This window comes from Ptychodera flava, chromosome 10 (assembly GCF_041260155.1).
Source record: "Ptychodera flava strain L36383 chromosome 10, AS_Pfla_20210202, whole genome shotgun sequence".
Lineage (NCBI taxonomy): Eukaryota > Metazoa > Hemichordata > Enteropneusta > Ptychoderidae > Ptychodera > Ptychodera flava.
Window position 1 is genome coordinate 41799484 of NC_091937.1, and position 15973 is coordinate 41815456.

General features: G+C 36.3%; 2 protein-coding genes across 2 annotated transcripts in view; one reads left to right on the forward strand and one right to left on the reverse strand.

Moving 5' to 3' along the window:
• The first annotated feature begins 111 nt into the window (after positions 1–111).
• On the forward strand, positions 112–10704 carry LOC139142830 (uncharacterized). Its single transcript, XM_070712995.1, has 7 exons — positions 112–781; positions 1656–1684; positions 2663–2867; positions 4129–4403; positions 5333–5475; positions 6345–6439; positions 6720–10704. The coding sequence occupies exons 1-7, from the start codon at positions 529–531 to the stop codon at positions 7187–7189; spliced, it is 1470 nt and encodes a 489-aa protein (XP_070569096.1). The 5' UTR covers positions 112–528; the 3' UTR covers positions 7190–10704.
• A 341-nt stretch (positions 10705–11045) lies between these two features.
• Positions 11046–15973, reverse strand: part of LOC139141663 (cilia- and flagella-associated protein 47-like) — a 34258-nt gene continuing 29330 nt past the window's right edge. The window contains exons 44-48 of the mRNA XM_070711249.1: positions 15655–15926; positions 14756–14927; positions 13198–13359; positions 12474–12642; positions 11046–12059 (exon numbers count right to left, since the gene is read on the reverse strand). Coding sequence (XP_070567350.1) covers positions 11838–12059; positions 12474–12642; positions 13198–13359; positions 14756–14927; positions 15655–15926 — 997 coding nt within the window. The 3' untranslated portion in view covers positions 11046–11837. The remainder of the gene's footprint in view (positions 12060–12473; positions 12643–13197; positions 13360–14755; positions 14928–15654; positions 15927–15973) is intronic.

The following is a 15973-nucleotide window of genomic DNA, read 5'->3' on the forward strand; positions in this document are numbered from 1 at the left end:
GACGACTTATCTAATGTATTTGAATTTACGGTCTTTAATAAAAACAAATAAAATACTTGTTATTGGCAGAAACATTTTCACTTTCTCCAATTCTTCTTCTGACCCCTACTCACTCTGGTCAAAGTTACCCACCCCTCTGTGTTTATTTGTGAAGCATGACATAACCCTTGCATAGTGTGGAACTATGGGAAACCCTGTCTCAACACAAAAGATGGCTACTTCCTGCGGCCTGTGATATCGCCTGTCGTAGTTGTCATCCCACCGCCTGCAGTTGTCTTTCCGTACGTCCCCATGTTTACACCCCACGTTCTTGTGGGTACTGTAGGCCATTACTCAACGATGCTTTAAACTTATCGTGATCTTGTATACATCTTTTGACCCTCGTTTTTTTTTCCAAACAGCAAATTTTTAGTTCAGGCGTACTCTCGAATCCCACAGGTTGTTTACATAGTTCGCGAAGGGTAAGCAGGGAAGCCCATCGTCTCATAACAATCCAGCGTCATATCTTTGCTCCCGTAAGTACATTTAATGGCTGCAGCAGGCGGTGGTCATGGCGGTTTCCACGTCGTCTTTGGAATCAACCAAACTCGCCTAACAAGAGCTTTAGAGGACAAGAGATTTGGCGAAGCGGAGAGTACAATCCTCGAAACGCACGTCCCCTCTCATCTTGACGAGGGCTTCTACCAAAGAACGCCTCTCTACATTGTGCTGTGCGGCTTTGATGAAATTGGTCAGCCTTGTCCTCGAAATCTGCATATCGCCAAACTACTTGTTGAGCGAGGTAATTTGTTTATTGTTTTAACCTTAATACCTCCTTCCTGAGCTGAGAAGTGATATGAGCCATCAGGTCATGCACTTGAATTAAATTGTAATGTAAACAGGACGATTTATCCTTCATATCAATCATGCTGAGACAGTTGAGTAGAAAACTGTCCATATGGCAGGAAATCTTAATAGTTTTTGGCATCGACATGCCAGATTTTGACATCTAACGCGTTTCCTTAGTTACTGATTTCAATTATACCGTGTTCTGATTAAATCACTTTGACAGATAAAACAGTTCACAATCACACACAGTAACTGATAAATTAACAGTTCAAATCAGATTTCAATGGATAATCACTTCTTTCAATCAGACAACAATGCTCATTGAAAACTATGTTGTATTTTACATGTAATACTAGATGAGATTATTTTTAATGTGACACTGTACAATATTGTAAAAATTTCAAGATTTGGTGAGCAAGGTGCAACTTTTTGAAAACACTTATTATCATGAGGAGAGACATCCAATTCAGCTGCTATTATGTCAAAAGATTTTGAAAGTTTAGAGGAATTTATGGAAAATTAAGTCACAGTCGCTCCAATAATAATAAGCTAGGTGTGCAGTATCTGGGGGACTGCTTGAATGAAGTCAGGGAAATATTGTCACTGGGAATTAACACTGCAGTGACCATTATCATGACACTGGCTTCTTCTTGTTCTTCATATTTTAAACTCAAGTATAAAGGAATTCTATTTCTGCTGGTTTTATTTTATATATGACTTCAGAACTATATTCACCTCATGCATAGTATTTTGACTGATGATGTATTCATAGCATTATTGAAGAAATAGCTGTAACATCTCTTTTTGTCTTTTCCTCCACAACGAAGGTGCTGATCCAGGGCACAGAGTACCAGAAGTAAGTATACAGCAGTGCATTATTGCTATATGTTCATATACCACTACACACTATCACCAATACTATCTAAGCTGTATGTATGTTGCAATACAGATGACACTAAGGATGCAATCCACATGCCACAAAATACTATTGTTGCTGTATACCATCAGCATCTTTGCTGCAGCAGCTGGAGGCATTAACCCAAGATTTTTGCACAGCATCATGGGATTGAAATAAAGTTCTGGCACATGAGAATGCAGAGCACAGCAGTTAGTGTTCCACTGTTGCATATACCAATATTGATTACACATGCCTTACATATAAAACAGAAAGCAGCAGTATTTCATCCAACAAAACAATACCATCATTCTATAACTCACTAGTCATATACCACAACAAACAGCATTGCATGTTCTATCCACAAGATACAATGCACAAGAGCTACAAAACACACTCTATTATATTTGCCTTTAATGTACCATAACACATGCATTCCCAGAGATGTAGAAATTTTGGTTACTGGTGGCAAAAATAGAAGTACATGTGGCTGCCGGCTATTTCCTACATCCCTGATACCTCTTTGTCAACATTTACATTTGGCATTAAAAAGGCTGTGTTGATTATACAATGCTGAATGAAGGATACATGAATATTTCATAATGATAAAGAATCATTAGCATAAAATTTTAATACCAAAACAATGCTTATTAATATAATTTGCATAAATGAATACTAATCCACCTAGCATCTTGCACTAAGTGGTGTTGATAACTTGAACACAAGGTATTTTTGTGCCAATGGCATTCCCATCCTGCACTGCTGATCAATTGCATCAGAACACATACTATTACAGATGAATACTATATGTACTCTCATTTTCCAATAACATCCATAAATCCTCATCTCAATCTAGTGTCTTGCTGATCTGTTGACATTGGTGTAATGAGTCATTTGATCTTACTATGAAATACTGACGTGAACTTCATTGCTTTGCAGACATTTGGGTCAGAATTTTTGAACCCAGGTCGTTCACCTTTACAACTGGTGGTAGATTTCTTCTCTGAAATCACAGACAGATGTAAGACAGAAGGAAGACACACAGTGCTTGATTCAAACGACGTGATTGGCTACGGTCCCAAATCCGTCCTAACTATCAAGGAAGTCATCGACCAATTGGCTGACTTGACTTGGTTGTTGCTTGGTAAGTGGTGCATGGTCAAGCCATGTATAATTCAAATCTTTGACTCATTCAAAAGCTTAAATTTCACAAGACCTTGTGTTGACGTTTTGACAATATTCCTTACAAGTGTTTTTGGAATATTGATATTAAAACTGTGTTTTCATTTGGGACACTTTCTTCTAAGTAGAAAAGTTTTTGTGTCTCTTTTCCTTGAAAACAAACCTTATGATATACATGTATTTGTTTTAGTTTCTGGTATGGGTCTTGATAATTAATTTTAAGTCGTGTTTGATAGCAATAATTTTGGCAATTTCTCTTAAATGATAAGGAAACATCAGGTCATTTTACAAAACAGTGATTGAATCACTAAAATATGACAGTTACCTCAAGCAGGAGATATGTGATTATTCAGATGGGTCATGGAATAGACTGTATGCTACAAGCATAAAATTTGTTATTATCATGCAAAGTTCAACCATTTTATTGGCTTTAACATCCCTTTCATAAAGAACTTGGTCATTGTTTGTCTGTAGGGATCCACATAATGCCAATAGACATTTATAGCATTCAAGTTGACAATGTGGTTCCCTGGAGATCCACTCTCATATATGGTACATTTAACCTTCTTCCCGCCATAGCAGGTTGATCCTTCACAACTGGATCAAGTCATTTGGAAGACTAGCAAAGCAAACTATGAGCCATATCATCTACTCTACCCTGTTCAATGTTCCTCTCCCCAATTCCTCATAAACAGGTCCTCTCACCATTGATAACAATTTATTTGGGCCAAAACATTGGGGTAAAAAGGTTACAAGACTGGGATTATTTAGCGAACCCTCAAAAATTTACACAAACATGTTTAAGACTTGTCTCACCGAGACATACATAAATACAGAGAACTCGCACTACCATTTGTATTTTCTTGTTTGTATTTAGCAAAAGTATTTTCCTTTATATGTGTGATTGAGAAATTAAAAGTAACTCTTTCTGTGCTATATGTGTTCCCAGTGTGTTGCAGTGGGTATTATATGATGACAAGTTCTTATTCTGTACTAAACATGGCTTTCCCCAAGCATCTTAACCTCAAAATCAAAACGCCATGCAAATTTTACACTTCTATACTCCCTAAGAAATTCTTATGGAGTCTCAACTAATTTGCATGACAATAGTCAGGTAAATGAGTTTTCCTTTCACTCACAAAATTTACGAGTATCGCACCCATACCTTTAAATGTCTTCGGGGCATAACACTAATGGCTCTCATGTTGTATATTTCAATACAGGACGTGGCGCTGACCCAAATGTCCGTGATGAAAACAACAAGACTCCATTACATGATACGTTGATTCAAAGTTGCAACTTGACCATTGCTGAAATTTTATGCGATAACAGCGTCGATATCAATGCGAAGGATTGCTATGGTAATACGCCTTTGATATCGACATGTTGTTCATTTCCATGTGGCATGACGATGGTTGACAATCCGTACCAGCAGGGACATAATCTTGAAAACAAAGATCAACACATTCCCTTTCTTCTCTCAAGACCAGGAATAAAGGTATTTTATCAATTTCAATTATCTGGAACAAAATCTGTCGTTGCTTCATAAACCATGACTTTGCAAGATATTTTGAGTGTAAATTTTCATGATTGAAATGCAGGATGAATTTTACTCACCGTAAATAAATTGATGTTGTATGTATGTCTGTTTGTAGTCTTCTTGTGATAATATATGTTCATGTCTCTGCTATCTTTTGGTGTTTGTTTGTCAGTTCTCTATGTATATTAGTCTGCTAATGTCTTTCGTATTTTGCTGTGGGGTTCACACCAAACACCTTTCCAATGATGATTCAAGAAACAGTTGCTCTATTTCTTATACAAACAATGCAAAATCTGTTAAAAAATACAAGACTTTCAGAATGATAGAAGTGGTAGTGTTACTACTGATGCTTTCATGAAAACTATAAAAATCGAGTTAACCATCAGCCAAACAGTCAACAAGCCTGAGCAGAACTGACATACTTTGTTCAAATGTCACAGGTGATGCCATATATAGGAACAAATCTACAATCATGATTTATGTACTGTAATATGTACTGCAATATTATAACAAGTTTAAAACGCCATTGGCTGTAACATTTGTTGTGCATTAATTCTGAAATTTTTGTTCTGCTCTGCCCAGAAAATACATTCTACATTCTTATTACACAGTCATGTCACACACCCTGACTTCAACTTTCCAATACAGCCTGTATATGTGCACCCCCAATATTGTTGTTGACAGCTGAATTCTAGTCGGGATTAGAATTCACTCATCACTGATGACATTTCATATTGCACGCAACGTGTTGTGTCTGTGAAGATGATACATTGTACTTCAACATACTTTTAATAAGTAGATGAATAAGAAAAAATCTTTTTTCAGAACAAAAAATAAAATGTTTTTCCCAAGTCTCAACCAATGTCCCTATAATTGAATTTTTATAGATAGATATCCAGAACAAACAGGACAGAACAGCTCTTTTTGAATGCATGTCTCGTGGGGACACAAAGAATGCATTGAGATTGCTTGAACACAGAGCTGATCCAGATATCTTTGGATGGATTAATGATCTGACAGAGAATGGCAGGTAAGTTGTAAATTATCAGAAAAGTGAGGAATGAAGTTGGTAAAAGTATTGATAAATGTTTTTGTATATGAGAGAGAGAGAGAGCGAGAGAAGAGAGAGAGAGAGAGAGAGAGAATACGTTAATGAATGACTGTATGTGTGTGTTGGCCATCTCATAAAAGTTTAGGTGGCATGCACCTCAAAAGTGAAAGACCTAAATTTTTGCTGTAACATTCCTCATTGGAACTTTCGAGGAGAAAAACAAATTAGATAACATTTACTGATATTTGGCCCCCATCCCTGTGTGAACTCTACGGGGAAAAATAAAATTTTTGGATCTCGAAAAGCTAAGAAGCTTAAAGTTTTTGCATACACCAAGAGCTTCAAAATGAGCCCCCACAAGTGGTGTATCAGAAAAGAATTGTAAAAGTTTGAGAGTCCGAATATCTATCCCCGAGGTGCACTCTACCACAATATGCAATAAATAATGAAGACATCGGTTTTACTGTGAGTTGACTACAACATGTAGAAGAAAAAGGAAAAGAAATCGACATCACGTAGCCAGATACAAAGGTCAAAGTTCATGTATTCATATTCACAAAAACTGTATCGGTAGTAACTTTATCTGCTTCCTGACTTAAATCATTGAGGCTTCACTAGTTATGATTGCATGGCCCAGATCCGTTCATTGAATTGTTGATACTCAGATAATTCATTTGGTTTGCTAGACTCAGGATACAAGTTGAAATGTCTAAAATAATTTGTTTTTAACTCTGAATGACAGCAGTTAAACACTTAATTCAGTGGCAGCTGTGGTGAAGACAATGATGCATTGAACTTTGTGCAGTGGTTCTGATAATTGTAATGAATTTGATTTTTTTCGTGAACAGGCATGTGTCTCCTCTGTTTGTATCTCTGATGTCTTCAAGAGTTGTGTCTCCAGCGACACCAAACTATCATTTCATCGCTCACCTTGTAGATCGTGGTAAGTAGTTCAGATATGAGAATTACAAAACTAACATAAAGTCTTTTGGTTGTTCATAATTTGGTCTAGCTGCAGTACAGTAGCTCCAGGTTTTGCCTGGGTATTTGGGTCGGACGGCAAATTTGCCCTCCGACCCAAATACCCAGGCAAAACCTCGAGCTACTGTACTGCAGCTAAATTTGGTCCTGCAGTTTCAGTAAGGGCCTGTTCATACTTCCAATACCTTCTCACATTTCCCTTGCTGTACAGTAAACAAAGTTGCCAATTTTTCATTTTTCAGGTTACTTCAGCACAGCTAAGATCTTCAATGAGTTGTTAGACTACATGCAAGAACTCCCAGGATGCAGCCATTTATGCAAAATAGGTCCCAGGTTGATTCATCTGATGTTTGGTGGTACTACAACATCTCTACTCCAATTATGCACCAGAAGGATCTTCCAGATGTGTTACATGAGGAGTACGGATTCGTTGAATTGTCATTTGTTTCCTCTTGAGGAGTACATTTGTCAGGAATCCTATGATCATTATGGAGATTATTACGAGAGATACTTGGTTGCTTTTCTGAAAAGAGATGCTTTTGAGTATTTAGTCGATTTGTTGCACCTTCCAAAAGATGCGGTATTGAATTTTGAAATTGAGTTGCTACGGCAGAGACTGCTCAGTAAATTTTATCAGATCGATTGGTTTGATGAAAGAAGCATTGGTTCCCTTAGCGACAGTGAAGGGGAATCTGATGGGGAATATTGGTGAAGTAAACACAGAAATAATTCCGAGAGATTTTCCAAACAGAATCACCGTTCAAACACATTCCTACTTGTGATGGTCCTGTCACAGACATAAAGATTTCTGTCCAGCAATAAAAATGATCTGTAGATTGAAAGTTAGCCAAGTGGTCCTCCATAACATGTCTCAAAGTAATTCCCCAGCTCCAAGGCCAGTGTCTGTCGTAGCAACCTTTGCCAACAAAGCATTGATAAATCATGAGATTTTTTACATTGGTATTACAATATTATCTTTTCATGAAAAGCCCACTACTCTATTTCAATACAATCCCACTGAAGTCAACGCTTTTACTTTTCTATCATGTTGTTGTGATAGTCAGTACTTACAAGGAAAAATCATTTCAGATATCTTTTGTTCAAAGACAAACTTTTCTTTTCAATCAATCAATGTGAAAATTGACATCTGTGCTGCGGTGTTGTTGTATTGCAAGGATTTAACTATTATTGGTGATGTACATTTCAAAACTACAAGTTATTAAAATCAGTATTTTCCTATTTGTGCATGAAATTTGAGTTCAGCATGCAAGCAATGTAATCTTCCCATGACAAACCACCTTGTGATAAAGCGTATTTGGCATTTTTTTGCTAATATTTGAGGCATGGGTCATAATTAATGGTCACCACTAATTTGCATATATCCATATATGGGCCCGTCATTCTTGATGAATGAATACCAAGATATTCCTTAAGACAGCGTTTAATTGTCCTGCAGCATAGGCTGATTGTTCGTCTGTTGTACTGAAATGTTTATTTAACAATGTTAGCCATTGCACAAACCAGCTGTATTTTCCCGTTTTTCAAAATGATGAAATATTATGATATGCATAATGAATACAGTTCAGTCTTCAACCACGGTGTGTAAAGTACCGTACATTGTATGTTGGTCAAATTTGGTTGTATTCCTTTTCCTAAACCTGGAATCACTGCTTGTCACGTGCTTGACTGTCAATAGTCGCGTTTTACTGTAATTGGTCTTTTGATTTTTGGCGCGATTTGTGGCTTGCTCAGAATCATGGTGCAACATTTGGCGTGAGTGCTGGCACAACTTTTTGCATTCAGACCTTGTTATCACAGTTAGTCAGCCATGCATTCAAAAATCCACCGAGTGCAGCACTTATTAAATACCACATCATTGAATACAACTTTTGCAGACAAAATGTGCATGAGGGATTTTTAGCAGTCTAATCATGTATTTAAAAACCAGTTCATGTCTTACTTTGGTTCATTTCATACATTCTTTACGGAATGTACAAGACATGATGTTTTGAACAAACAAGTTTTGGCTCTGTGAGTCAGTTTTGGACTAAGTGTAAATGTCTTCAGTGCCTGTGTGATCCCACTTAATCCTTTCACCCCCATAACCATGTATAGAGGTCCTGCTATGTCATAGAAAACAATGGGGTTGAATCCAAATTTGGTTTCTGAAAGGTTACATGAGAAACTTCAATGTTCCACCGACACCTCACTGGTTGCTTTCCAGTTTAGCTGTGGAGTTTTCTGACACACAGCTGTTGTCATGACTACTTGTGTAGTTGTTCAGAAAGGAAAATAGTGATAAAAAAAGATCTGTCCAAGTATTAATTTCTGAAATATGTTTCAGATTAGTAAAGATGTGGATATATAACTGAATAAAACATTCCACAGATCTCAGGTGATGTCCCGGGACAACTTCTGATGTTTAATTTTTTGTCTTTGCATATTTTAGTAGTTTCAGATTTGTCAGTTTTAAGTCCAATAGAAGACAGTATATTAATGGCCAATTACACAAGTTATTTACAGCGAGACCTTGATTTTTTTTGTTTCCAAAACATCGATTGTGTTCTGTGAAAATTTAAGAGTATGATTGATGTCCGATATTTGGTTTCAATACATGGCTGTTAATCATGTTATTTGCTCCCAATTTTGGACCAAAATTTAGACTTGGTTGATGTCGTTGATGAAGTCATTTACAAAACCACCTATGCACATGTTGGTTTCTGTACGGTTTGGTTGAACAAGGAGGTAGGAAATTCCTTCCTTCCTCCTTGGGTGGACGCAATACAGCAGAGATACTTGAAATTTGGTAAAACTAGCAGTTTTGTCTTCAGTGTACTGGACAAACCATTCTGTGGAAAATTTAGCCAAAGCTAAAATCATTGCTCGGAAGACAAGCATTTTCACATATAAAATATACCTGAGACACTATCGTAAATGACTTCATATTCTTTGAAATTCCACCAGCATCGACCAAGTCTGGAGTGAGATTTAACATAGTTCTTTGTCAACCTAAAAGAGCATGTTGTTTTTTACCGTGCATGCAATTTATACATATCTCTTTGGGGAAATATTAAGCTCAAATAATCGTAATATATTTTATGTATGTATATAAAGAATACTTAACCAATATATTTATATCGTACTTTTAACAAGTCAACAGTTTCTGTGACAAAGTTTGTGAAATTGGTTTTGTTTTTATGTATAAATGAAGTGAATTTTAGGTGAATATTTTAAAAAAAATGTATATACCGTGATTGTTGAATTCCCTTATTTTTAATCCAAGTTATGAGGTTAATGAGAATTATGAAATTCGATGTTTGATTACAGTTGTTTTCGTGTCTGAATGAACAAAAATGTGAAATATTATCAGACAAGCTCTATTCAGGTTTTTACAATTGAATTGCAGTGAAAAAGAATGGCTAGTGTGCCTGCAACTTTCATGATTTCTGAATATTGTGAGTCAGTCTATGAATTTGATGAAATTTCCTCAAGTTCACCCTACACCAATTCATAAAGAATGTAACATTTTGTCAGTTGGAAAATAATGTTTTTGTGTTTGTGGCGTGTCTGGCTTGCTTTGAAGACACGCAGGGATGTAATGATACAATACTAGATACACCCGCAGATAGGGTGACTATACGTACAAGTTGCAACTTTCGTGTCAATGCAGTGACTGAGAAAGAACATCCTCAATTTCTGATTTGAAACAACTTGGAAAACCAATTGTAACATTCACACAAGCATTTGTAAGATGTTGCATGATAACATTCACATACACATTTTCACACATTTAGGAGTGAAAAGGATTGTAATGGTTTTATGGAGATTTTAGGATGGTTCTGCTCTGATACTTGATCCCTGACACTTACCCAAACCCTTTCCCTAACACTCAAGTTCCAACTGGTGGGTGAAAACTCTGTGGAAACAAATGTTCAGGGCAGTAACTGTTCTGACACCACTCTTGAATTAATATTGGAAATCAGGATATTTTCTGTGGAATATTTTATATAGCTGTGTTATATTATGTATATTTTTGTTTTGAAGATTTGAAAATTATCGGTTTTTAAGTGCTTGTCCATATCACTGAAAGATTACATGTACTGTTGCTATCAGATGCAAAATGATTATTTTTGAAAAATGGTATTTTCATGCCACTTGATAGTGTATTGTCATTTGGTTCAAAAAAGACTTTTTTGATTGAAAAATAAAATGTCTATCAAGATGGAAGTATTTTTGTTGAGAACTGATCTTGAATGATTGTTATGCAGTAAAGGCGGCAAATGTTTGGCTGCATGCAAGGGATATCTGATTGTGTGTGGAATGTTGTAAGCATTGAAAACGGTCACAAAGTTTGCATTGAAGTCCAACCACACATGTGATATGAAAATAATGAATTCAGCTGAACATAACATTGAGCTGTGACCATACAAAACTGTCTCCCCGATCCCTTATACTCTGAGAAATATTCTGGGTTGCTGCACTCACAGATGAGTACCCACACGTCAAGATATGGTCTGTTTTCATACAGCATTCAAACTTTTCAGAAAATTGCTCTCAAACAATGGAAGTAATAATTGAAATGACAAAACAATTTATTTATGTTTTAAGGTTTTATTAAGAACATCAAATCAGTGACTTAACATCCAACATTTGCTGAAAAATTACAAATGTGTGTGTATGACTGAACACAGGTTTTATTTGTTTTTCTCAAATGTATCTTCAAAAAGTAGCAACACACTTTTTACAAATAAACAAAGACAGCTCTCAGCGGATATGAATGACTGCACTGGTAACACACAGTCCTTGGTTTTGTCAGAATACAAGTCTGCAAATATCTTTGTTGATATAAGATTTCCTAGTGCCAAATAATATATGTATTGTGAATCAAATATATTTACATATACGGCAAACTTGATTTACATCATGTAAAATTACTCGGAAAAGAATAAAAATTTACTGCAGGACGGAATTGACGTAAGTATTTATACTGGCTGGCTACAAGGATATCACTGAGGTACACTTCCACATGCACTCGGAAAAAATCTGCCAGGCCATGTTAATGGAACGGAACTTGGGAAAATGGTGACGTTGATCATGATATAAAATCACCTTGAACACTTGAACATCTTCAATATTCAGAGTTTTGTTGTGTAGTATATACAGCAGTCACAAATATAAATTTAATATCAGTGAAAGAAATAATGTATGGTAAGGTTCAAATAAAATCCACAATTTTTTAAATATGTATGATCAATTCCCACAATTTTTGTATAGAAATTCTCGATCATGATATCACAGTATACCATGGATTCAGGTTTATTTACAAGTCAAATATTATCAAATGAGTTAAATACAATCATCTATGTAAATACTTGTCTAGATCTTAAGACTTGTGCTCCTTTTACCGGTGATGAGATGGCCGTCGTTGTCAACTTGAGATTTTCTCGCACATAATTGACCGGTCGCCTTCGGTATTTGGGGAATGGATGTGGACCCGCTATGGGTCTCTCTGATTGGCCGGTTGGAGGTGTATAGGATGGCGTAATGCCTTGGACATCATAGGTCCATTGCATATCGGCAGTCTGGTGAATACAAATACAGAAATCAAAGGTCAATATTAATTAAACATGCACAGCCTGTCATTGTGATAGTAACTTAGATCTGTCAAGCTTTACATCACACTTAAAAGTCAAGTTTACCTTTCTCAAATAAGACCGAAGTATTTTATTTGCCAATTGTGCGGTTTGGTTTTCTAAAATGTTTTTCGGGACAAAGTGTTCTCGTCTTTACATTATATTCTAAAGGAATGTGAAAAGCAAATTGATAACTATCCCTTGTTCACTTCAAAGTTCCACATATGTACGTATTCTCAAACTGAATCCAGGGAAAACACATTGGACACCTAGGGAAAAATTTTCAAAGGGTTCACTGGTGTGCATCTTCACAGTGTGAGTGTTAACTTTTTTAATTGAAAAAGCTGCATATTGTCAACATACCTGTACCACCAACTTCCCAATGTATGTCTTGCCGTAGATTCTCGGTGTGAAGGACACTGACAACAATGAGCCATTTGTACCCAGGGGAAGTAATTCCCCACTCTGGGGACTTACTGAAAACTCTGCATCACTGCCTGCCACAAAGTATGCGTTGAATGCCACTGGATGTCTGGAAGTGTAATTGACGATGTTAAAGTTAGCATTCATGAGGATGTCTGGTTGCTCTAACTGTACAGGTACAAGGGAGATAGGCCAAGTATGAAACAATGCTCACTTGTGAAGTCAGCGTGTGCCACATTAGCTCTAGTTACGCTCTCACAGTACATTAACATATGGTAAAACCTCCATACAATACATGTCATATAGAATGCCTGCTATCTTTTGTGATTTTCTAAATTCTTGGAGTAATTTTGGGATTTACTTGAAATTTCACAGTCTTAAGCTGATGCATGTATGATTTTCCTAAGCCAAAGAGAACACCCTTGATTTAGTTGTGATTCAAACTGGCTGACAGGGTAAGTTATTGTCATATTAGTTGCAATAGTATGGATAAACCATGCCTTATTAGCAGCAGTGAGTGCAGTTTGGTAAAAGAGCATAGTTTATGATAATAAGAAGACTGCTGGTATTTGTTGCTGTCTCCTACCATCTATGGTTAGAGTATATACGAGCTGTTGTATGTTATCATTTCATGTTCAGAGTGAGCTATGAGGTGTTACATTACCTTGCTTGGCTTGTCAATCTGAAACCAACAGCTGATGTTTTATTCAACCCAGCTGCCTCGATAGTGATGACATCATCGGCGATTGGTTCAGTGGATACAAATCTGACAGGGAATGTCCATACTCCACCAGTGGCTGCTGTGATACGCAGGTTTACGTCATAGCTGTGGATTTCAAAAGTGAAAATTATCAGTGGCTGGAATAAGTTAATGGACTGAATGTTCGTTTGGACATTTATTTAGTAAAAATACTGAAAACTTGTTATTTCAGCCTCCTCTTCACTTGTTATTTAGAGATACTTGATTGTTAAGGTGGTGGTGCCTCAGGAATTGATATTCAAAACTCTCAATTTTTTTCAATACTGTTCTGATCTACTGCTTGTTGGGGCTCATTTTAAGGCTCTTGGAGTTACTATCGTATGCAGATAAGAATGGACAGTGAAATTGATCTAAATGTTATCACACTTGTGTAATTGGTTTGTAAAGTTGTTTCAAAATTTACTAAATGATCAGTAATTTTAGTTGAGTTGCGGCAAACTAAAGACGGATGATAGTGTTGTTTCACAGTAGGCTTCTGCTGTAATTGTTGATATAAAGCAATAAAGTAGACACTGATTAGTGTCTGTGTGTGTAGGGTAAAGATTTCCTGACTTTCTATCCCCGTACATTTCGACAACTTTCTCACTTACTACTTCTGGCGTATGTACACCTCTTTTCCTGTAGATCATGATTTCTTTGCCAAACAAAGGCAACAAGAGTCTAATGACAACTAGACTCTGACTTGGCTGTGATACAATGTAACTCAAGGCAGCAGTATATAAGGAATGTAATATGAGTGTGTGTATGTGAAGTGCACTGCAAAGTGTAAGCTTACTCCCTGGTGTGTGTTTATTATGGGTCCATAAAAGCTCTTTTATTTTCACCGCAGTTATAACAAGTCAGTGCAACTTCTGAGGCAAGTTTTGGAACAACTTTACAAACCAATTACACAAGTGTGGCAACATTTAGATCAATTTCACTGTCCATTCTTACCTGCATACCAGTGTAAGAAAAATTTCGCTGTCTGTTTGTATAAAAAATCGAAAAATTTTATTTTTCACCATAGAGTTAACACAGGGGTGGCGGCCATTTTGAATTTCAGATATTGGTAAATGTTAGGTAATTTGTTTCTCTAGTACCAAAATTTGCACAGTGACCCCTGATTTTTACTTTTGATTTGGTAAGAATATGATTAAAAGGTTCATTGAGGAAAGTTTGAGCAATAGTTTTAGTCTTTCACTTTTGTAGCGCATACTACCTTAACGGAAATCCAGACCAGTTGTTCTATTAAATATGTACAAACTGAAAATCATATATCACATTATGCATTACTATGACTCACATCCCATAGAAGACAAAACTACACACATTAAAAATTCTATCTATCATCTAAGATGCACACTGAAATACTGGTATAGGGATTCTTGACATAGAAGAACCAAAATTCAACACGGTTTTTCCCATTTAGAACTAATTGAACTGAAACTCTTATCACTATTGTACACATCTACTTGATACTTACTGCATAACTTTGAACGGAGCAAAGACGATGTTGAAGATCAACGTCATGATACCGTTACTTTTGTCTCTCTGTTTACGGAGCAAACTCAACGCAATGGAATTTCCTAGAGTGGCTTTGCTTTCATCATCATCATACAGAATTTCATAGGAGAATTCCTCAGCTAGGGTGTTGCCTGAAATGACAGAAAGCAAATGATAAGTCAAAGGAATAGGCTATCTAACTCGTGTACAAATGTACCAACAGGATTTATAGCATAAGTGTTTCAAATCACATTGAAGACAGCACTTAACTCTTTGAGTGCCAAAGAAATTTTTTGTCGCTTTTATAAAATATAAACCAAACAATTTTCTGCAGGTCAACATTTTTTTTCAGATTTTTCAAAATTTTGACCAAAAAGTGGAGTCTATGAAAGCTGCTGTCCGTTTGGTCCAAAATTTTCAAAAGAATCACAGAAAAATTCATAAAAATAGGTAAAATGTTGCACTAAAATTTTGTGAGAAAAATTACGACACTCAAAGGGTTAAAACAGAATTGATAATTTACAATCGGCTGGGGCATTGAATACTTAACGATAAATTGTTTGTTGGAATGAAGAACTGGGCATCTATAAATTACTGATTCAAAACCTTTCTTTTTAATGAATGAACCTTGTCAGAACAACATTATGGTACAACTCTGTCATCTAAATTGAAAAACTTGGACGTCTGTATATGGAAATGGGCGGAAAGGTTCAAAGATTGAACTGGTGAATTGTATTATTAAAGTTAACAAGGCTCTATGTTTAATTCCATTTTGTCATGACTATTGTGACAAGTAAATTTCAAAGTTAATTTAGAATAGCAAGCTTTTTATTATTTCAAAATGAGAAAGATGTTTCCTGGAAACACTGCTGTCCTCACCTTCTCCAACCACAACTCCATCACTGCTACTCGGCCTGGATGAGTCCTTTGGAGTCAATGCCCTAGTCTTCATGGCCTGGTAGCCACTAGCTGAGCTAGGCACTGCTCCCATCAATATAGCTTCCAATCTCTCCTCAATGCGACTACGAGTTTGACATTCTATCACGGCAACATTGCTATCAGATACTGGATGGGATTCTGGAATTCCATGGATGGGATATAACCAACGGATATCCTTAAGTCCACCAGTGGCATCTCGTCTGTCAGTATCTCTGTTAAAGTAAATACATAAGTGGTTTAACTCTGTCAACACCAAATT